The sequence below is a fragment of the Podarcis pityusensis genome, assembly GCF_964106645.2.
Source record: "Podarcis pityusensis genome assembly, chromosome: 2".
Taxonomy (NCBI): Eukaryota; Metazoa; Chordata; class Lepidosauria; order Squamata; family Lacertidae; genus Podarcis; species Podarcis pityusensis.
Genome location: NC_138029.1, coordinates 30,270,514 through 30,294,519, shown reverse-complemented (window position 1 = coordinate 30,294,519; position 24,006 = coordinate 30,270,514). Strand labels below are relative to the sequence as shown.

At 40.5% G+C, this 24,006-nt stretch overlaps 1 protein-coding gene across 5 annotated transcripts in view; it reads left to right on the top strand.

The window, feature by feature from the left end:
• The window catches only part of LOC308470358 (E3 ubiquitin-protein ligase RNF213-like), a 97,030-nt gene that overhangs the window by 39,417 nt on the left and 33,607 nt on the right, over positions 1–24,006 (top strand). For all 5 annotated transcript variants that reach the window (XM_080993512.1, XM_080993513.1, XM_080993514.1 and 2 more), the window contains 14 exons: positions 70–247; positions 1,527–1,700; positions 2,897–3,055; positions 6,304–6,893; positions 9,209–9,374; positions 9,518–9,735; positions 11,460–11,600; positions 12,881–13,042; positions 13,347–14,487; positions 15,670–15,863; positions 16,254–16,406; positions 18,158–21,754; positions 22,543–22,679; positions 23,656–23,751. In XM_080993512.1, the coding sequence (XP_080849638.1) occupies positions 70–247; positions 1,527–1,700; positions 2,897–3,055; positions 6,304–6,893; positions 9,209–9,374; positions 9,518–9,735; positions 11,460–11,600; positions 12,881–13,042; positions 13,347–14,487; positions 15,670–15,863; positions 16,254–16,406; positions 18,158–21,754; positions 22,543–22,679; positions 23,656–23,751 (7,106 nt within the window). The remainder of the gene's footprint in view (positions 1–69; positions 248–1,526; positions 1,701–2,896; positions 3,056–6,303; positions 6,894–9,208; positions 9,375–9,517; positions 9,736–11,459; positions 11,601–12,880; positions 13,043–13,346; positions 14,488–15,669; positions 15,864–16,253; positions 16,407–18,157; positions 21,755–22,542; positions 22,680–23,655; positions 23,752–24,006) is intronic.

Sequence of the window (24,006 nt, the reverse complement as noted above, 5' to 3'; positions counted from 1 at the left end):
AATTTGAGAGCTTGCATTATGATGAACTCATTGCCATTCAATTCTTTACATATTTTTATGTCTTAAAAGAGTGATCTCCTTGGCCTGATGGCCTCTTACAACTTGAGCAAGCTGGGCAAGCTTGCATCTGCTGTCATCACAAAATCATGGCCAAGTGATAAAGAAGGAAAACCTCTGAGTGACCTGGAAGGTGTTTGGCATCATCTCCTTGTTTGGCCGGACACCAAGCATCTTTTCACTTTCAAAGGTATTCACATGTAGCACTTAATTGGGAAGGATATTTTATGGACAGCAGAAAAAATATTTTAGTAGTACCCAATGGAGGAAAGTACATTATCAAAACAGAGTCAAATAACCTTACAGTTGCCCTGCACCTTTCCCTTCCTCTAGCTTAGAGCCAAAGATAGGCAAATCAGGCAATCTGGTCACTTTTGGGAGCAGAGGAAAGCCAATGTGCCTCCACTTCCCATTCCCAGCTTAGAGCTGGTGACAGGAGCCAGAGCCACATCTGTTTGCTCTGCCTCTGTGGCATTCTGAGCTGCACACACGCACCTGCCTCCCTCCTGCATTCTGGACATGGGGAGAACCTGTGAGGGGAGGCAGAAGTGTGTCTGCTTATGTCTTCGCCCACCAGCCTATGTGTCTCCACTGTCCCTCTTCAGCTTGGAGCAAAAGCAGGGGTGGGGAGGCAGGTTTTGTTTGGCTCTGTTTGCACCTGGCAAACAGAGTATTACATATATATATGGAGTGAGGACCATATTTGAGAGGAAATCCTCAGGCTCACTGAGGAATGGCTAAGCAGTCCCCAGGGATACAATGGCAAGTGAGATCAAAAACTCCTGTGAATAAAATGGAATTGAGCTTGACATTGTGGAAAAGGAGTATCACTTTAAAAAATTGGTTTATTGCTCTGTATAGGTTATATGTTTTATTTTATTTATTATATTTGTTACTCTCTTTATCTTCCCCAGCGCAATTCAAAGTGACTTAACAACCAAACAAATAGACAGTAAACTCCACATAGATACATTAAAACCAAGAAGAAAGAGAAATACATTAAAACATCCCACCCACATTGAAAAGGCCACAGATAGTTAAAGGCCCAAGGGCCTGGTTATAGAGGAAAGCATCTGCCCAGCACCTAAAGATATGTAACGAAGGTGCCAGGTGAGCCTCCCTGAGGAGAGCATTTGAAAAATGGGGAGCCACCATAGAAAAGGTCTGTTCTCATGTTGCCAGCCTCCAGGCCACTTGTGGAGGGGTTTGTGTGTGTTTTTTATGATTTGGTTTGTTTTCACTGACAGTTTTTGTAAGTAGAGGAAGGTATTGATTTCTTCCAGATTGTTACAATTCTTTTTTGTGTGGTTTGTTTTTTTTAACTAGGTATCACCATTATATCTAAGTAAAATGTTTCAAAACTTAAAAGGGACATTCGATGTAGTTACTAAGTACCATATGTACTGGTTTATAGCACAAGAATGAAAACTGTTTATTTGCTTGTTTTTAATATCTGACCAATCTCACAGGAGGAAGTGGGGACTTCCTGAGCCAACTTACTGATGATGCCAAGGCATTAATGAAGATCACTGAGTCCATACATAAAGAAATTTATGATAATCTCACAACAGGCCAGATCTTAATTAGACATTTGGAATTAATTACAAAGTGCAAGGAACAATTTGTATTCATTTGGGAATTAAGTAAGTGAGTTTTTTTATCCCTTCATGTGTAAAATATAAATAAATCAATAGGCTTTTAAAAGATATCGCGTATGGTTTTTTTATGCTGTCTTAATGGCTTGCATCAGAGTATCAGAAATAGTGAATCCAAGTGAGAGACAAAGGCAGAAAATGAGAAAGGATGTCATGAGCATTTAGCCAGGGGTGCTCAATTACTTAGCTAATTAAGGTAGGCAGAACACCCCTTAGCTTCAATTGGGCTCACATTTACTTTCACCTCTCTCTTCCGAGGCAGGAGGTTCAGATCCACCTGGCTTACAGCTAGCTGGACCTGCACACTGGAAGGGTTTACTTCTGCTGTTGAGCATGAAAGTGCCTCTTTTCCATTCTGAAGAGCAGAAAAAGAGAAGAGCAGTCATGCTGCCCCTACTATTATTTTATTATTATTATTATATAAATAAGTTATTAAATTTTCATACTGTCCTTCACCTGAGGGTCACAGGGCAGTTTACAATAAATAACATAGTAACAATGAAAACATTACCACCCCACAGTTATTTTTGCTAGCATCCCTTGCTTAGTAGTGTAGCTTTTCTCCTGTTGTTTGGCATAAAGGAGAAGCATCCTCCAATTTATGCTAACCAAGAGAAGGAAAGCCTTCTAAGGCACTGATCTGACCTGTTGTCAACCAGGCACACTGGCACCTTCCAAACAGCCAAACCTTTTTAGCCTTCCTGCCCCAACCACAGAAGTTTTACACAGAAGCTTCCCCTCAACTAGTGTTTCCCATTATGTATGTCATAGAGCAGAAATACCCTCTTCCTTGGTATCTAGCCTTGTGATGGGTTGTGCTGACAAGCTCCCCTCTTCTGCCAACATCCAGTGTTTCTATGCTCACCATACAGTTGTGATTGTGGTTCCCTCCAGCACAGCTAGCACAGAAATGGAGTGCCCTGATTGAGGAGAGATGGAATGTTCTGTTCATCCTCAGGCACTACACCCATTGCTCTGGCTTATGCTTCCCTACCAGGAAGCTAGTCATTATAAACATCATCAGATGCCTCCTAACTCTCCACTGGACATCCTCTCATGAGAAGTTTCAGCGCTCAAGGCGAGGGGTGGGAATTCCTTTTTTGGGTCAAGCAGGGATTTGCTTCTGCACCATTAGGAGGGCAGGATTTTGCAGTGCTTATTGTAAACAAGAATTCTGATTTCAGTGAATGAATCTCTCTCATCCATGGAGAAACCAAAGCAAATACTGAAACTAGAAGTAGTACTTCAGTTGAGGCTGCAAGAACTAACATCTGTCAAAGAGGAGCAAAAACAGTTGGAATTCTTTTTGAGCATGTTTCGGAAGGTGGAAGACATTGTAAAAGGTAATGGTTTCAAAGATAAGCGTGATTTTCTTTTGCTCATATTTGCTCCTAATGTTGGGAATGAAAGTAAGGCAAGACTAAGGAATAATAAGGCAGTAGAAGTTTCCAATAAGTGAGCAAAATTGTTACATCAAATGCCGAGGCCATTCATTTCTTTTACATACTTAGCCAGTACATCTTAAAATCTTGAAATACTTTGAAAGTGTGTGTGCCACAAACATACACATATATAAGATAACATCTCAAACATATATAAAGGACATAATACATGCAACCAGGGAAGGCTTCTCCAATCCTCCGTTATGGGTTTTGGGACTCTACTCCCACCAAATAATAAAGAAAAAAGCATAAAATGCAATTAAAGAATTTTGTGTGAGCAGATAATGGAATAACCAGAGGTTTTGTGTTTTCTATTGCTTTACTGTATCACTTTCAACTTTCTCCAGGGAGGAGGAGAGGGTTGGAGAGTACAGTCATTTCCCTAGCTAATTATGTTGTCCTTCTCATTGCCTGAAAAGGTATAGGGTAGTGAAAACAGATTTTTAAATTACACTCAGCTGAGCATGTTTCAGTGAGCTAGTGGTAGTAATCAGAAAGGGCTCAGAGCCAGACCAAAAATAAAATAAATTGGGAATATATATTTAATTCAAAGCATAGAAATGACAAACCCAGGAATATTCGAAATATAAGAATAAAAATAATGTATGAATGAAATACAAGAGAGCAATTTATAAATGGAAAACCATAGTAAATTCTAAAATAAAGGTAGTTAATCAAACAGCTATCCATAAAGCATTTCTGTTACTAAGTTCTGAATTACATCCTTCTGAAACTTCAACCTTCAAATTAATTAAAAGTTTACTGGCGTAAAAAGGGTATGCTATAGCTATGAATCAAGTAGGTATCCAAGAATCTGGCTTCTGTAGACTCAGGGTGAAAGCTGAGAAAGATTAATCCAAGAACCATGTATAGTATCCAGAATGGTCCAAATTGGTTCAGGTAAAAAACACAGGGAAAATTTTTAGGGAATAAATATAGGGAAAATGGTATAATGAAGTGTGAGCTTCACAAGGGAATAAAGAGAAGATAAACAAAAATAAAAATCATTTCAGGGAAAAAGGAAAACCTGTAAAAACCAGATCTGTTCAAAACTGTTCACGAGCTTTAAATATCCAGACCCCAAAAGCCTGAGTCAGAGCAAATAGCAACTTCAATACATGGAACATTCTGAAAGTAAGAAATCCCATCTCCACTCAAAGATAAGACAAAAAGTCAAATTGGACTCCAAAAGCCCCAGAACAAATAAAGCTTTATTAGAAAAACTTGGGAGCTAAGCAAAAATAAATTGAATTAAAAAGAAGTGAATTCTAGTCACTGATTGAACTATAGCATTTGAATGCAATCTCTTTCTGATCCTTGTACACCTCCAAACTTTCCTGTCATCTGATTCACTCTTTTATCTTGCCCCACCCTTTATTATTAAAATTCGGTTCTGTATTGTGACAGGACAACAGGTGTTTTATTTTAAATTAATTTAATTGTTTCTGGGAAGTGACATACTGTATTCTTGTCTCATGAAAAGTTCCTCAGAGCAACGAGTCATGTATCTTCTTCAACATTATCTTAATTCAACTTAAGCTTTTCCAAGCACTTCTCTGCCTTTAAAGTAGACATACAGCATAAACGTTTATGTTGTACTTACAAAAATATTGTAAAGAAATGGACTCACTAGCAGGGTTTGAGTAAACACTTACAATTAAGAAAACAAGAGTAAAAGTTAAGAAATAGCAATTTAGAAATTAATTAAGTGTAAGACATGAAAGATAATGGTATAGGTATGTTAAGAACGTAAGAGCATTTATCTAAAAGACTACAAAATAAGGAAAAACAAATTAAGCAGAAGTAACAAATATTTAAAGAACCAGAAGGGGAAGTTGAGGGAAGTCAAGGGGTGGGGGCAGATTGAGATTTTTCTAATTTTTTTTTATGTATATGATGATTGTATTAAACTGTAAAAATCAATAATCTTCAAAAATAAAATAAAAATAAAGTAGGCGTACAGGTCTGTTTTGCCGTGAGCCAGAGTTTTCTTGACTTAAGTTTGCTTCCATTCCATTCTACAGTTTCTAAGGTGATGACTTTCACCATGCACACAGATTTGCTCCCAAATTGAGCTGTGTAACAGGTAGTTGCAGTGAAACTCACATGATAAAGTGTTGCCTTTTATTGCAAGTTGCATATGAGTTCTACACTGTTAACATAAAAGCTGGACCCAATGGCTGTGTTTTGTCTAGGATATAATCACTGGGTGGAGTTTCTAGGCCAATGATGCCTAGATATATATAATGCTTAAGTATATATAAGATTAGTTTTACTTCCCCCATCTTTTTCTACAATCACCTGATAAGCAAGTGTGTTGGTTATTACCCCCTGCACCGAATTTCCTCATGGATACAGCACAGCTCCTTCCTTAGCTCAGTCCCTGGTTCTTTTATCTAATTGTAGGTAGGAGTATATACTCAGCATCTGCAGAAAAGCTACAGTTTTTAAAAAAATTTTAATTTCCTGCCCAAACACCCTCTCCAAATCTCCTTCAGTGGCTTCTTTTTATTTATATTTAATTTTTTGTGTTGTCATCCCACACTTCCTTCAAGCAGTTCAGATCAACATAAAAGGCTCTCCTTCTCATCCACTTTACCCTTCATTTTATCCTTACAACCACCAAACACTGAAAAGTAGGTAAGGCTGAGAAGTTAGTAGCCAGCCCAAGGTCAGTTATGGATTTTTGCAACTGAATGAGGATTTGCCTTCTGTGCAAGTATTAAAGATGCAGAAGCCTTGTCCTCTTTTACACCTGGACACCCTAGTAACATCACAGAAAATGTGAAACTTGCTTGAGTAATATTTGTGGCTTTAATTAAGGAAAGGAAAAGGAAATAAATTTTGTGTTCCTCTAGTGAAGCTTTCCTCCAGTTTAAATTAATAGTTGGCTAGTGAAACTAAATATAGGGCAAATGGATTCAAAATAGTTTCTACTGTGCTAATGCCTCATTTGCTATTTAATTTGTTACCTGCTAGGGAGCATTCTCAGGTTTCAAAGTAAACTAGGTGGAAAGGCAGTGGAAAATGTTTACTTGTCTTTTAGCAAACTACCAATAAATGTGTTTGATGCTAATATAGTTCATTGCCCAGCAAAGGAAAGATGTTAAACTTGGAGTGTTTCTTCAGAGTTTCTCTTTACTTTTCAGTGGATATTGCTGAAATGGAACAGAAGCACAGTGAAAACCTGGCCTCAAAAGCATTGCATGATGTTGTGAATGTGAGGCATTCAGTTTCGCAGAGTGATGATAAAATAGAGACACATTACCATCTGAGTCCAGCCCAAAAGAAGATGACTGAAACTATGAATAACTTTAAAGAAAGCAGTATCTTCCAGTACTGCTGGGAGTGGGCAGCCAAAAAGCTGGCAAGCAATACTGAGGATTTGAGCAAAGAGGAGAGCATTGCCATTTTGAATCCTGAATCTTTATTTGAATCTTGTTGCAATGAATTCTCCAGACTCTACGAATGCCTGAAATCTGAAGAGCTCACATTTGCTGAAGTGGACCTTCTCTTCAAGAATTTTACGAACCATTATGATGGACTGAAAAAGGATTTTCAGATTATATGCCATCTTCAGCCTGAAGACAGTGGGAAATGGATAGAGCAACGAGTTGAGCAGATCCAGCAGTATCATAAATTACATTTGGCTTTGGGCTGTGTTAAAGTTATTGACACGGTCAGGGAAGGTTTAAACCTCTCTGGTGACTTCAAAGACCTGCAATTATTACTGAAATTTGTAAGTATATCTCTTTAAACCTGTCAGCATCGCCCTAGAGCCAGTGCGCCAACTGGACTCATGCACCTCAACCCCGACTGGGCTAGGCGAGCTGGGTAGCACCGCCAGAGACCTCCTTTTCCCACAGGAACAGGTCACAGTGCTGTGGACTCACAGCTTAGAGCTGAGAGCACCGGATTCACTGTCTCAATAATACAGTCGTTGCGCAGCAGAGTTTTGCAGAGTCTTGCAGAGTATAAACCACTCGGAGAGCAGCTCTGTAAAATATCTTCCTTTTATTCTATAACTACAACTATGATACAAAGCTATATACAGAGCTGAATATTCTAAGCATAAATCAATGCTACACTGAGAGTCTGCAGCTGCTCTTAGCAGCAATCTTATCTCTAGGATCTCTAACACTCTCACTCTCTCCGATACACTGACTGACTGACTCTCTCTCACACACACACACAGATATGTTGCTGGGCAGAATAAGTAGATAGGCAGGACACGCCTCCTTCTCTCTGGAGAGTCAGCAGAGACCATCAGGAGATGATCAGGAGATTCTTGTGTATGGGAGGGGTGAAATCTCCTCAAAACCCACCACCCAAAAGGCTGCCATGAAGGCTGAGTTTTCAGGTGCAAGAAAGAATACGGCTTTTGCACCTTAAATTGTTGTGCAGAAAAGGGAATTTCAGCATGAAAAGCTATCCCTGTTGAAATTCCTTCTTTTACACAACTATGAAAAATGGAGCAGGGAGCCTCAAGACATGGCACACCTCTTTCTCAGACCCTACTCTGCACCCTTCTCAAGTGCTTTGGCTGGAATGTGTCTTGAACTGTGATTATGTCTCGCTTGTCTGGAGGGAGGTTTGTGTGTATTTAAACCTATAGTGGGGGGGGGGACCAATCCCATACTTTGTTCTACCCATTTTACTCCTTTGGTGGCCTTGCAAACCACTGGCATGAGACACCCAGGAAGATGTCTTTGAGGCAGTGCCACCCTTGGACTATCCCTTTATTTCAAGAAAATCAGTTCTCTCTTTCATCTGGCTATTCTACACTGCATTCAGAATTCACCTGTGTCTCTAAAGAGCTTCTAAAATTGCAGTGGTGCACCTCTTAGTAGAGCTGGGCCAAACCTTCAATGGTCTTTCCCACCCAATGGGTTGAGTGCATAAACTGAATGTACTCTTGAAGAAGGTGGAATGGGTGTGAAGTTCATAGTGTGTTTTCCTGTGTTTTGTCAGAGGTAGGGGCACTGCTGTTTTGTGATGGAAGGCATTATTATCACAGGCTCAGTTTGTATGGTAAGGTATAGGTTTGCTAAGCACTACAGATGTTTTGAGTTCTTTGATCATTATTCTCTAGACTAGATATGATTGCTACACTACAAATCTGAACATAATACAGATGTAATTCTTTTGGAATTTATTATTCATCATAGAAGCTGTCAGCTGTACAATAGACCTAGACTCTTGAAATTGTTTTCCAAGCTTATAGCTCTGTGTGATTCACCAACAGTTCTCACTTGCATGAAAGTAAATATGCCCATAAGTCACTAGCCAATCTTACTGTGTGAACATGTAAACATAGGAGAATGCCTGATGGATTAGGCAGGGATCATAATGCAAACCTCCCACTCCCTCAGATCTGTGTGTCAGATGTATGCTAATGCATACAATAATGCTAATGTGTCAGAGGCATGACAAATGTTATAGCCTGTGAAAGCAAGACATAAGTGGACAAATGCAAATGCTTGTTTATGATGGCCATTTGTAAATTCATATGGTTAGTGAAACAAACTATCCTACAGCCAGGGCGGGTTCACACCATACATTCAAAGCAAATTCAAAGCACATTTAAAGCATACAAACACACACACACACACACACACAGAGAGAGAGAGAGAGAGAGAGAGAGAAAGTATTCAGTAGAAGAAGGAATATCAATAAATGTTAGCGTGCAGTTTTTATTGGGAGCAGGACTTACTTATGGGTAGTTCAGGTTTGTTTGTTTGTTTGTTTGTTTGTTTAGAAATGCAGCTGCTGAGGCTGCAATTTGATGTGTAAAGAAGCACATAATCCTTTCCCCACAAAAAAGTACCAATATATTTTTCCTATGAGGGTGAAAACAGTTGGGAGGGCTATTTTCCACAGAAAAATGACACAGTAGGAAAAGGTTAGGATCTCCACTGCATGCACAGATGCATACACATCCTACCAGTTATCTGCAGATTGTGGGCATGGTGGCTACATGGCATAAAAAAATTGCAGAATGACATATGTATAATTACGGCATGTCGTTGTTCAGTCATATAATTTGCTTTTCAGGAAGATGAACTCCAGTCCTTAGAGAGAAAAAAGCTGTCCTCCATAAGCGCTTCATTGATACGTGCTATGAAAGTGCTGCAAGACATCACTGAACCACGTCATAGGTGCCTTGAAGAGCTTGCACGGAGGAGGGAGTTTGCCAGCTGGGTAAAAAAGGTTCTAAAAGGTAAAACAGATACATATCTGTGTGTTTTTTTTGTGTTTTTTTGCTGAAGGTCCTAAAAAACCTGGGAGTGATATCTATCTATCTCTCTCTTTTTAACTGTGCATCTAGTTCAGCCCTGAAAGTGCGTTGTTTGTTTACCCTAGATATAAATGAGCTAAAGGTATTTGTGGACCTGGCATCGATCTCTGCGGGAGAAAATGACATGGATGTGGATCGTGTGGCCTGTTTCCATGATGCTGTGCTTGGCTACTCTTCTCTGCTGTATGAATTGAAACAGGAGTCAGGGTTTGAGGAATTTCTGGTGTGTTTGGAAAAACTGTGGAAAGCCCTGGAAAGTGATCCTAAACTCCCTGAAAAACTGGTAATTTCTTTAGCACTACATTAGCTTGTACCTGCTCTTGTGGCATACATAAAAAAAGTTCTATCCTTTTTTGACACCAGTAGGCCGACCATGCCCAGGAGAAAGGCCTCTGGTTTCTTCAGAAAGGTATATTTAAATACCTTTTTCATTTCATTGTAAATCATCTCCCAGAATGTCTTAATCCTTGGGCACGTCCACCAAAGGTGAAAAAATGTGCCTTCAGTCTCTTTACATTTCCAACATTTATTATCGGGCAAGTGGTATATTTTTGCAAGCTTGACTGGTGTCATTTACCACCTGTAGATCATTTTCATTATATTCTCTCTTAGGGCATTACATGCCGTAAACTTCATACCTGTGGTCCATAACTGTTCCCAGTCAGCCATCATAATATTATGTCCTACATCTTGTGCCCATTTAATCATAGTTGATTTCACCGTTTCATCCTGAGTATTCCATTTCAACAGCAAGTTATACATTCTTGACAAATTCTTAGTTTTGGGATCTAACAGTTCTGTTTCCAACTTTGATTTTTCCACCTGGAAACCAATTTTTTTATCCAAATTGTACGCCTCCAGAAGAGAGATTAAAGTTGCAGCTACCGGGCATATCTGCCTTTTAACTACTTATGTCTAAAGGCTACCCAGTACAACTCATACACAATTTATAGAAGCAACAGCATGTTACATTTATTTTACATGTATTGGACGCAGTGGTGTCCAAACTTTTTTCAAAGAGGGCCAGATTTGATGAAGTGAAGAGCCAACCAAAGTTGTTGACCTTTTTTAAGGATTGAAGTTGTTGAGGGTTTTTTAGGATTTTACCCCAGGAAATAAACTGCCACAGGGGCCAGATTAAACCGACTGGCAGGCTGGATTAGGCCCCCGAGACTTTGGACATGCCTGTTTTAATGAAATATTTTGTACAAGCCAAGCTGTATTATACTCAGAGAATGGAACTTCCTATTTCAGTACCATCAACCATGGTCTTCTGGAGCAGCTGTCTTGAGTTGGGGGTTAGCTGCACTGCTTTGTGGTGGCTCCATCCCCATAAAGCCTTCAGTGTGCAGTATTTGATTTTATCCCTGTGCTGTTTAACTTCTACATGAAACTGCTGAGAGGGTTCACCTAGAGTTTTGAAGTGTGTTACCAGCAATATGCTGATGATATGCAGGTCTGTTATCTCATTTACCTTTGCAAGAGTAGCAGCAGATGTGGTAGACTGAAGTCTTGCCTTGGTAATGGACTGGATGAGAGCCAATAAACTGGCACTTAATCCTGATAAGGTGCTGTTAGTTAGTGATTGCCTAGAATGGAAGTATGGGGTTTGTCCGCCTCTGTATGAGGTTACACTCCCTTTGAAGGAACAGGTGTGTAACTTTACAGTACTTCTGGATCCCTTATTATCATGAGGCTGAAGTGCCCTTGGTGGTGCAGTGTACCTCCCACGAGCTTTGGATGGGGGCCCAACAGTACCCCATTCAGACAGGGTTAGCCTGTCTTCTGATGTTTATTTTATGCTAACATTCACTTAGATTACTGCAATGTTTTGTAAGTAGCACTGAGCCATTTCTGTGGGAAAAAAGCAACTAGAAATATAATTAATAATAAATACTTTTCTCCAGTTTTGTCATATTGCCTAGTTTCACTCTGTGTGTTGAACTGGAATAACAGTGTGGGGGTAGTGAGACAAATCTAGTGAATTTATTCTCCTTACATACACAGTGTGATTCTGCAAGATACCTGAAGTGGTTGAAAGACATAAAAGAGACTCATGGCTCTGTGGAGCAGTCATCTTTATCACTGGCAACAACAATCAATAGCAACGGAATCTACCAAATTAGGGCACCAGAGGAAGGCCAGAAGGTGAGACATTGCTTGAAAGGGTATGCTGCATGCTGTTTCAGTTTTTGTAGCCCTTCTGCTCATATTTTTCTAGCTATCTCCTTAATATCAAGCAAACAACCAGCTGTAAATTGAAAAAGCTAGCAAAGGATAGTATTCATATAAAAAAGTGAGTGCCAGTGTTCCAAACAATATTAATACTGACACGTTCCTTTCTGTTTGAGAGGGAAGGGGGAAGAGGACTTCTCAAGTAGCAGTGCTGGTTTTATGTACATTCAATAACTTTATTTATTTATTTTATTTACCCAACCCACCTGACTGGGTTGCCCCTGCCACCTTGGGTGGCTTCCAACAAAAATACAAATAAAGGTGGGGGGACACCAAACATTAAAAGCTTCTTGAAACAGGACTGCCCTCAGATTCTACAAAAAATTATATACAGTGGTACCTTGGGTTACAGACGCTTCAGGTTACAGATGCTTCAGGTTACAGACTCCACTAATGCAGAAAGAGTACCTCGGGTTAAGAACTTTGCTTCAGGGTGAGAACAGAAATCACGCGGCCCCATTAGCTAAAGTAGTACCTCAGGTTAAGAACAGTTTCAGGTTAAGAACAGACCTCCAGAACGAATTAAGTTCTTAACCCAAGGTCCCACTGTAGCTGTTTAACTCTTTAATATCTGTCGGGTGTTCAGTATAGTGCAATGGGAACCGTTCTGTCAGCTCAAGCAATTCAGCTTGCCAGATGAAACACCCTCCCCTCTCTTCTCACCCCCCCCTTCTTCCAGCATGCTGTTCTGGGAGTTATATCATCCCCTCTAGCCAATTGGGGGACCATGGGGTGTGTAAACTCCTGCTGGCCCCAGATTTTCAATTCTAGTTGTGGATATTTTTGGATAGAGTAATTTTGGTGTGGATTGAAGAGAGACCGACAGAGAGGGCATTTAAAGGGTATTTAGAGGATGCTCCCCACTTTATGTGATTTCACTTATGTGCACAGTGGCCAAGAACGGATCTGCCATGTAAGTAGGGGGATGCCAGTAATCAGCTAACCACTGCAGCCTCCTTCCAGTATTTACATGTAACAGCAAATAATGACTGCTTTCTAATGCTGCCAGTTGTTTATCATTGTTTCCAAGGAACTTGGAGCTTCCCACTGTAATAGTTTCTGGGTGTAGCTGATGCTTCTTTTTACTAATACCATTCAGTTGCCCTAGTTAGGTATAGCCAGAGGGGCTTTCCTTGTATAAGGAAGTAAATCAAAGATCAAATTTATTTGGAGTCATTATCATTTGTTGGAAGGTTTCTCTGGACACCGTCCTGTGCCTGACCGTCTCAGAAAGCCATGGTGGCCAAGAAGAGATACGGCAATACTCCCTGGAAGAGCTCCAAGAACTGATGAATAAGCTGATGCTGATGTCAGGAAAGATAGAACAAAGTACAGAAGTGGAGAAGTTTTCTGAGGTCAGTTTTCCACCACAATTTCCTATGTGTATCTTGATAGGGGTGTGGTGGGAAGGACAGAATGATATTATTTTGCTTCTGGCCACACCACATTTCTAGACTGCATATTGAGAAATTAATAGGAAATAATGTGCTCAAGAGTTCCCAAAATGTAATTTGAAGCTATCATAGTGCTTTGTTTTCTAATTGATAGTGGTATAGTTTTATTATCATTATATCCTTTTCACTGACAATCTTGGTAGCATCTTCTTACTCAAAACACTTGCATCATATTTCCCATTGTGTTTGCTTAATCTGCACCCAGGTATTTTCTAGTGTCCAGAGGCTTGCACTGTCTTTCATCGACCTTTATTCTGCTGGAAACATGCTTTTCCGCTCTTGGGTCACTGATGTATATTGCTCACCCAACCATGAATTCTGCCTTAGCATGGACTTCAATTTAAATTCTGGTTATGCCCTTATTGGAAATGGAGACGTCACAGATGTTCTGCCAACTGTTTGCCAAAAGATGGAGAGTTTCCTGGAAAAGTGGAACCAGTTTATGTTGGAGAAGCGATCCCAGTACTATTACTTGAATTACTATATGGCAGAACAGTTTGTATACTTGTGCAAGGAGCTTGGCTCAAAGTGCCCCAGTGAGGCTGCCTTAACGATGCTGTCATTTATAAAGCGCAACTGCAGCAAGCAAGATGTCCAGGAGGTCTCCGACCAAGTAGTATCTAAAAAGCCAAAGAGAAATTTTGCTGATCTGTTTGGGCCGGTGGCAAGAGGGAGAGAGTTGACTGTACAACTGGAATATATATGGGAGTCCTACATGAGAAGTATGGGCTCATTCCTTCCAGGCTGCCTGGACATTGAAACCCTTGGCATTTACTTGGCCACCCTGGCAGATTTGGAGAAGAAGAGTGTTATGCGAAAATTGCCACAAGGTCTTCATGCTGGCAGGCCTAACCTCATTCTCTGTCCTCGCTCTGAGGTGTTGGCTTCAGCACTGGCCATCTACATGAACAGTCCAGGGGAGATGCTACCCTCTTACGATGAAGTCCTGCTCTGCACACCACAAACCAGCTATGAACAAGTGGCGCTGTTTTTGAGGCGGTGCCTCACTCCAGGCTATAAGGGGAAGAAGATTTACACCTTGCTGTTTGCAGATGAGTTGAGCTATGATGTTGGCTACAGGTCTGAGGAACTTTTCCAGAGTCTTCACTTTAATCACCATGATGATTATAGGCTAGTGATTCTCTGCAACTGTGAGAGAGAGCACTGCTATGTCCCTTCTGTCTTCAGCCAGTTCAAAGTTCACATGATCCCTCAGCAGCCCCTGAAGGACATTCAGGGCTACCTTGGGAATCATTACAAAGCAACACAGCCTCCAAGTTCATCGGCCTCTGTCTTCAAGGACCAAATGTGTGTTGGGATTGTAGCTTCTGAAAGAGCTGGAGTAGGTGAGTGAACTAAGTACATATACTTTTCTATCTATGTTTCAAAATGTGTAGACTAAAACTTGAGGGTTGAGAGTATAAAAACATTGTGTCTGTGATCTGTAGATCTAATTTCTAGCCTGTTAGATGATACCCACTCTGTGATATATCATGTTGGTCTTTCATTTCAAAAGCTTTCATTTCATTCTGTAGAGTATATATACTCCAGAGTAAAAAAACAATGAGAGGGTCTAGTTTGTGGGTAACACCAAACTATTAATGATGGCTTTGAATGAGGCTTTGAAGAGTTAAATTTTTTCCCACTAAATTGAATGAATGGACAACAAAATAGCAAATGAGTAATTTCCACTGGGGCAAAAAGTCTACTGCCACAGTGCATTCTAATGTAGTTTGAATGGGTGGTGGATACCCAGAAAATAAAGACATCTTGGGGTCTTGCTTAGATATCTGAATGAAAATGTCAATTCTGTATACAGCAGCAGTTTTGTTTTTTTTAATGGAGATTAAGAAAGGGATTAACAGTATGTGTTGTATTCATGCACAATGTGTATGCAATGTTCCTTTAAGTACATCTAGACTCCCAGATCTACTTTCCCCTGGTTTCAAACTGATTTGTAATGATATCTGTATAGGTCATTATCAGAAGTTCCCATTGCTGAGGTTCAACAGACAACACAAAGCATTTGTTTCTCCATGCTTTGGGAGACTCAATAACTAAGGGTGGGGGGGACAGGATAGAGGTTTGGAAAACCATGCATGGTACAGAGAAAGTGGATTGATTTTAGATATATTTTTCTGCCTCTTTCATGCTAGAGTTTGGGGGTATACAATGAAATTGGTTAGCAGTGGATTCAAGACAAGAAAAAGGATGTGCTTTTCACATGAGGTTTGCTGTTTCTGAATACCAGTTGTTGAATTACCAGGGCAGACACTGGGTTAGGGTTGCTGTCTTTAGGCCTTATTGTGGTTTTTCTGTAAGTATCTTGATTGCCCCTTTGAACTAGGTACACCCTTGATTTGACCCAACGGTTCTTTTCTTATGTTTTTATCTAAATTTGATTTCTTTTTGCTTGTTGTGGATGGAAAAGTCCAAACATTGGATGTCCTCAGTTTCCAGTCAGTTCACTGGGTTCTTATCTCTCTGTTAAAAGAACTGATAAAATGTGTTGTTGTTACTAATAACAGGAAAATCTCTGTATGTAAAGAGGCTGCAAGAGAAAATGGAAGCAAAGTTGCAAGGCCGTGGAGTAATCTTAAAAACAATTAGGCTGATCGATCCAGATGTGGATGAAGGCAAAGTGCTGAGAACTCTCCTCCCATTCCTAGAAAATCAGAACCAGAAACAGCCCATGATATTTCATTTTGATATCACCTCTTCAGTGAGTATATTGCTATTTTGGCAGAAGTTGTTATCAAATGTTGTGGAACATTTTCATAACTAGCTTTTTAAAAAAGTTCTCAGGAAGGAGCGTATTAAGTGGAGAGATAAGAGAAAGGGAGGCCATGCAGGATTTTGAACAGGAGTGACTACAGCTTTCATCATCCTTGAATATTGGCCATGTTGCTTGAAGCTGATGGGAACTGGAGTTCAGGATCATCTGTAGGACCATAGGCTAAGAAAGGGAAGCTTGTGCAGGATCTGGGAGTGGACAGGAAGACATCTCTTAATGTAATTGGGATCATATCAGTAGGCTAATCAGGATAAATAAATATTGATTAAATGATCTCTACTCGCTAATTTATCTACTTGAGTTTCTGTATTCTCCTAGGTCCAGACTGGAATTCCAGAATTTCTGTTCAAGCTATTAGTTTTACAGCACCTGATAAATATAGATGGGAAACTCTGGCTGCGGAAACAGTGTCATTTGTATGTTATAGAAATTCTTGAACCATCACCACAATTAAAGAAAAGCACGAGATCAGTAAGTACATGTAGATATGTAACAACTATATAAATATTTACCCTAAATAAATATTTTTCAAGATAGATAATACAGTACAACCACTGTATTGTTTCATATACATCACAATGGGGTAGCATGTCAAGATTATTGTAGTGTTTATTACTTAGGGAAATTCTGAAGTTTAATTTTTCTTTGTAGTTTTCTGTGATCAAAAAGGAGGTTGTCAGATGCCTAGAAATAATGGTCTTAGCAGCTTTTTACTAGTATATTGCTTGGATTTGACATTATTTTTAGACAGTGGATTGATTAGTATTTGTATATTGATCAGCAATTATATTTAAGTAAAACTATTTGTTCCCAAATTTTCAATATAGAGGCTCTTTGGAAATATTGAAAGAAGTCTAATTTACAATTTAATAAACAAAACCTACCACGCATTGTTAAGGGACATGGGTGGCGCTGTGGGTTAAACCACAGAGCCTAGGACTTGCTGATCAGAAGGTCGGTGGTTCGAATCCCCACGACGAGGTGAGCTCCCGTTGCTCAGTCCCAGCTCCTGCCAACCTAGAGGTTCGAAAGCATGTCAAAGTTCAAGTAGATAAAGAGGTACCACTCCAGCAGGAAGGTAAACGGCGTTTCCGTGCACTGCTCTGGTTCGCCAGAATTGGCTTAGTCATGCTGGCCACATGACCCGGAAGCTGTACGCCAGCTCCCTCGACCAGTAAAGCGAAATGAGCGCTGCAACCCCAGAGTCGGTCACGACTGGACCAAATGGTTGGGGTCCCTTTACCTTTACCTTACCACTCATTGTTAGCAGGAAAAGTAATCTTTAATTAATTTTTCATTCTGTATTATTAGCATAGGAGGACTTAAATAGCTTTTAAAAAATAACAGATGAACCCTTAGCTCTCAACCCAACCAATTAATGTGTGATCTCTGGCTCTCTAATTCTGTGCATGCAAAAAGTCCCAGGTTCACTCCCTAGCATCTCCAGGTAAGCTGGTAAGACTTTTGCCTGAAATCCCGGAGGACCACTGCCAGCCAGTGTTGACAGTACTATGCAAGATGAATTAGCTGTCTTACTCCATATAAGGCAGCTTCCTGTGGTTAAGCAATTTAGGCACAAATTGGTTCATTTATCTATTTCATTTAGATTATATTAGTTGGTTATTATATGAGAATTCACCTCTGGAAAAGTTAAAAATCTATATATACAAGTTGAGGGCAATGTATAGTCCAAGGTTCCAGCAAGCTCAATCTTCTCCCAACACTATGCTTTATAGTAGGCTCTGGGGACGAATGCACAGCTTACTCTACATTTAGTCCTAAAACTTGTTACACATTGGGATTTAAGAACCCACCCTGTCATACTCCATTATCAACCATGATCCTGAACCATTTAACTAAATATGACTTAAAATTAAAATGAAATTTAATTTAATTATGTTGGTTTGTTCACCTTCACAGCTTTAATCTAGCTTCTCCTTTTTGCAGAGAGCTCCAGAATTGGATGAAGGGCTGGAACTTGATCTCCATTTCTACCTGTCAGACTTATGGGGCCAATTTAGCCAATATACATGCAATTTTAATTAGTCCTTCCCATATAAATGTTAGAACAGATAGCTAGCAGGAAGTAAAGAGTTTTGAGGATAGAAATATTTTGAGGAGTAACATAGTTTATAAGGGAGAAATAAATGTCCAGTCATAACATTCAAGAGTGTTTCACTTTATGATACCTTCCTATTCACTGCTTTCCCCTCTTCTTTTAGACTTTTCCAGGACTGAAATACAACTTCATGGATGTGTTCCCCAAAGTAACCTGCAGATCTCCCAAGGAAGTCCTAGAAATGAACATGCAGAGGAATCTGTCCTATGATTGCTCAGACCCAGGTATAGATCAGGAAGTGTTCTGTAGCGAAGCCTTTCAGAGACCCTACCAGTACTTGAGAAGATCTAGCAGAGGAGATTGTCTTGACGCATTCCAATATAAAGAAGGCTCTGTTGAAGGGACACCAGAAGAGTGCCTGCAGATGCTCCTGATCCATTGTGGAGTGATAGATCCTTCCTGGTCAGAACTGAGAAACTTTGCTTGGTTTTTGAACCTTCAACTGAGAAATTGTGAAACTTCGGTGTTCTGTAATGCTGCTTTTGTTCACGATGTTTTACACGGCTTCAAAAATTTTGTGGTCACATTTATGATTTTAATGGCAAAGGATTTTGCTACACCATCTCTAAATATTTCTGATGAAAGCCCTGGGAATAAGTTTTTTGACATGGAAGGAGTCACAGAAGAAGATCTTGCTCCATTCCTTCTAAGGAAGAAGTGGGAGTCAGAGCCCCACCCATATATATTCTTTAACGAAGACTCTATATGTATGACATTTATTGGCTTTCATCTTCGGAAAAGAGTCAATGGTAGCATCGATGCCATCAATCCCCTAAATGGAAGTGTCATCCGGGAAGGTGTGATGACATCTGATCTGTATGAGGGATTGCTGCATCAGAGAGTTCCATTAAACATTAATTTTGATGAACTCCCTAGAAATAAAAAAATTGAGACACTTTGCACAGTTTTAGGGCTCCAAAGACAAATGGATCCTGATGAAACATATGAGCTCACAACAGACAATATGCTAAAGATCCTTGCTATTGAAATGCGATTCAGGTGTGGTATCCCTGTTGTCCTCATGGGAGAAACTGGCTGTGGAAAAACCAGGCTAATAAAATTCCTGTGTGAACTACGTAGGAGCGGTGCCAATGCCGATAACATGAAGCTTGTCAAGGTCCATGGAGGCACCACAGCAGATGCAATCTATGCCAAAGTCAGGGAAGCAGAAGACATTGCTATTGACAATAAACAACAATACCAGTTTGACACCATCCTGTTTTTTGATGAAGCCAACACCACTGAAGCTGTCAGCAGCATCAAGGAAGTCTTGTGTGATCGCACAGTTGAAGGACAGCCTTTGGTCCACAACTCAGGTCTGCAAATCATAGCTGCATGCAATCCTTATCGCAAGCATACAGGGGAAATGATTCAGCGCTTGGAATCGGCTGGCTTAGGCTACCGTGTCAAAGCAGAGGAGACCAAGGAAAAGCTTGGCTCCATTCCTCTTAGGCAGCTGGTATACCGTGTCCATGCGCTTCCTCCTAGCATGATCCCTCTAGTGTGGGATTTTGGACAGTTGAACAACGTTACTGAAAAACTCTATATACAGCAGATTGTGCAAAGACTTACTAGGTCAATACCAATGTCTGATGTTGAGCTCCAGTTAATAACAAATGTGCTTTTTGAGTCTCAGACGTATATGAGGCGAAGGAATGATGAATGCAGCTTTATCAGCCTCAGGGATGTGGAACGCTGCGTGGAAGTCTTCAAGTGGTTCCACAGCCACAGTGAACTACTAATGAAACATCTGGAGAAGCAAGTTGCAGAGAGGAAGGCAGCTAAAGGTTTTGTCCAGCGAGACCCAGTCATTTGGTCCTTGGTTCTTGCAGTGGGTGTTTGCTACCATGCTTCCCTAGAAAGGAAAAAGGAGTACCGCCTTGTCATCAGCACCATCCTTCCAGAGCCATATGATGATGAAAAGGGAATCCTCGAAGAAATTGGCTTAGTTCAGGATCTTTTCTTGAGTGACCTACCTCTGAGGGAAACGATCGCCAAGAACTTGGCACTGAAGGAAAATGTTTTTATGATGGTTATCTGCATTGAACTTAAAATCCCCTTGTTTCTCATTGGCAAGCCTGGCAGTTCCAAATCTCTTGCCAAAACGATTGTGGCTGATGCCATGCAAGGCCAAGCAGCATATACTGAGCTTTATAAGGAACTGAAGCAAATCCATTTGGTGTCCTTTCAGTGCAGCCCACACTCTACGCCTGAGGGAATCATCAACACTTTCAAGCATTGTGCTCGCTTCCAAGAAGGAAAGAACCTAAAGGAGTATGTCTCTGTGGTGGTGTTAGATGAAATTGGCTTGGCTGAAGACTCCCCCCAAATGCCTCTGAAGACCCTTCACCCGCTCTTGGAAGATGGCTGTGTTGATGATGATCCACTCCCTCATAAAAAAGTTGGCTTCATTGGGATCTCTAACTGGGCGCTGGATCCAGCTAAGATGAATCGAGGCATCTTTGTATCCCGTGGAGAACCAAACGAGAAGGAGCTCATAGAAAGCGCAAAGGGTATCTGCTCTTCAGAACGCTCCGTCCTGCACAAAGTTGACCGCTTCTTTCCCATCTTTGCAAGTGCTTATGAGGAAATTTGCAAGACCCAAGGCAAGGAGTTCTTTGGGTTGCGTGATTATTACAGTCTCATAAAAATGGTGTTTGCTTTAACCAAAAAACTGAAAAGAGAGCCAGCTCCCCATGAACTAGCAGAGATAGTTCTCCGTAATTTCAGTGGTAAAGAAGGTGTTGAGGCCTTGAACATTTTTATGTCTAGGTTCTCAGAAAAAGGAGATGCCATCCGTGAGGACACTGGTACAATTGATCTAGTTCAGCAGAACATTTACAGTGACTATGAGGATGGTGAATGCCGTTACCTGCTGGTGTTGACGGAAAATTATGCAGCCCTCCAGATCCTGCAGCAGGCTTTTTTCAAAGGTACACAGCAGCCAGAAATTATTTTTGGTTCCAGTTTTCCCAAAGACCAGGAATACACCCAGATCTGCAGAAACATCAACCGAGTGAAGATCTGTATGGAGACAGGGCAGATGGTCATTCTTCTCAACCTGCAGAATCTGTATGAAAGCCTCTACGATGCCCTCAACCAGTATTACGTTCAACTTGCTGGTCAAAAGTATGTTGACTTGGGCTTGGGGACCCATCGAGTGAAATGCAGAGTGCACCCTAAGTTCCGTTTGATTGTCATTGAGGAGAAAGAGGTGGTCTACAAACATTTCCCCATCCCGTTGATCAACAGGCTTGAAAAGCACTACCTAGACATCAATACTGTGTTGGGCAAGAGGCAAAGAGACACTGTGGAAGAATTGAAGAAATGGGTGGACAGCTTCACAACAGTTGAAACGGAAAAATACTTTTTGGGCCAGCAGAAATATACCCCTTCTGATGTCTTCGTTGGCTACCATCCTGACACCTGTGCCTCAGTTGTCTTGCAGGTGATGGAGAAGCTGAAAATGGATGCTTCCCCTCAGGAACTGATGCGAAAAGTACAAGAAGAAGCCCAGTTGGTCCTGTTAAACTGTGCAACGCCCGATTCTGTAGTCCGCCTTGGTGATTCGCGGCTGGGTTCCTTTCTGGCAGATGACTTGGCCAGGGTATACTTTCAGCAGCAACATCACACTTCTCTTGCAGAGTTCCTTCGTGCTTGCCTTGGGACAAAGTCTAGGGGTCACACAATCTTTACTGAGGTGAGTTGTTCCATAATATTTCTTTGTGTTTTTTTAAAAAAGCACATTAAGAATCTGTACTCCTTGAGGATGCCATGAGCATGCATTTTGAGAAATGCATGGGCATTTTGGCATATGGAAATATTTCCCACATCAAATCTGTTCATCAATGCCATATTTTCCTTTATACCAAATGCAAAACCTGTTAAGTCTAAATGTGTGTGATTGAATGGAATACGTTTTCCCCATCTATCCTTTTTATTTCTTTTCATTAATTGCATGGCTCTCATGACAGGCACTTACCTTTTTGTACTTTGCAAAGTACACACAGATAGTGCTGTATTATTATTAATAATAATAATAAAGTACCTAGATCAGGAATTAAATATTTGCACAGCAAACCACATTCTGTCCTCTTTAGTTGCTTAGTTGCTCATTTTTCCATTTTTGAATGAATTTATGAAAATTCACCAGCATTTTAATGTAAATTTCTCCTAATGAACATATTTTTGCATGGAGTTTTGACAAAAATATACACAGTTTTGCAAGCAATTTCCATAATATAATTGATTTTTGTGTATTATTTTCACTAATATATGCACTTAAATGCACACTTAACCCTGAAATATGTATTTGTGTAGAGATTTCCTTGAACTGCATTGCAAAATTCAGACAAATGTGATTTTCACACAAGTGTTTCAGTTCACATACTGTCTTGGAAAGTGCAAATCATGTAAGTCCACCTTTAAATGTGTTTTGAACCATATTCTTCCCCAACCCCTGAAACTCGATTTCTTCTTTCCTGTTAGATTTCTACTTTCTCCAGGCTCCTGACAGCAGCAGATACAGAGACTTTGAAGGCGGAAGTACAAGGCGAGTTGGGCAGCCTCAAAGTTCTGTTCTTGCAACAGTTTGACACAGAATACTCATTTTTGAAAGAGATTCGGTGAGTGTCCAATGTCCTTATAGACATAGCATGGTGTTCAGCTGACTTTTATTCAGAGTATACCAGAATCTAATGGACTTAACTTAGTCCTGTTTATTAATTTCAGTTGGTATAGGTAAAAGTAAAGGTACCCCTGACCATTAGGTCCAGTCGTGACCGATTCTGGGGTTGCGGTGCTCATCTTGCTTTATTGGCCGAGGGAGCTGGCGTACAGCTTCCTGGTCATGTGGCCAGCATGACTAAGCCGCTTCTGGGAAACTAGAGCAGCGCACGGAAACGCTGTTTACCTTCCCGCCAGAGTGATACTTGCACTTTGACGTGCTTTCGAACTGCTAGGTTGGCAGGAGCAGGGACTGAGCAACGGGAGCTCACCCTGTTGCGCGGATTCGAACCCTGCCTTCTGATCAGCAAGTCCTAGGCTCTGTGGTTTAACCCACAGCGCCACCCACGTCCCCCATACAGTTGGTATACCCTGAGAAAAACTTAGCTGAATTCTACATGATGGGTTGCATCCAATCCTAATCCTACTCAAAATAGACACATTCAAGTTAATAGACTAATTTATATTCATAAACTTCAGTGGGTTCATTAACTTCAGAGTAGAACTTGGTAGGCTACAACCTTAAATTGTCTGCAGTGCCAGGGGACATCTGCAGCCAGTAGCCTTTCCATTGGCTTACACAAAGGGCCACACTAAGACTATTCTCTTCCATAAACACTAGCAATTGAGGCAAGTATGCCCAGTCAATTAGGAACAGACAATATGAATGATTTTGTCACGCAGATGTTCATTCAGTTTTATTGTTAACCTGTCTTCATTACATTGGACTATGATTACAAGATGACTTCTTTTATGTGTATTTACTGGCACTGGATTTTAGTTCAATTATTTTTTCAGCTTTCTTGCTAAATAAAAAGCCTTTAAACAACACATACATCCAACCAGTTTGGTGCAATCTTTGGGTTTTTCTTCCAGCAATTTTCTAGATGCTACATCTGGAAGTAAAATCCTGATTATTCAGACACACTTTGAAAATGGATCTCTCAGTGCCCAGCTCGTCGCTTCAGCCAGGTATGTTGCATGTTAAGTGGCATGCATGATGCATTTTTCAGTGTTTTAATTAGAGCAATATTGAGCACAGGGCTAATAGGCATAGATGACATATAGTGTAAATAAAGGGTTGGGGGTTTTTCCCCCCAAGGTCTGGCATAAGCTCTAAGAAATATAGGGGAGTGAAGATTGGGCAGAGGTGACTAACCATGTGGCAGCTGTGAAAAAGGCCACTTCCATGCTAGGGATCATTAGGAAAGGAACTGAAAGTAAAGC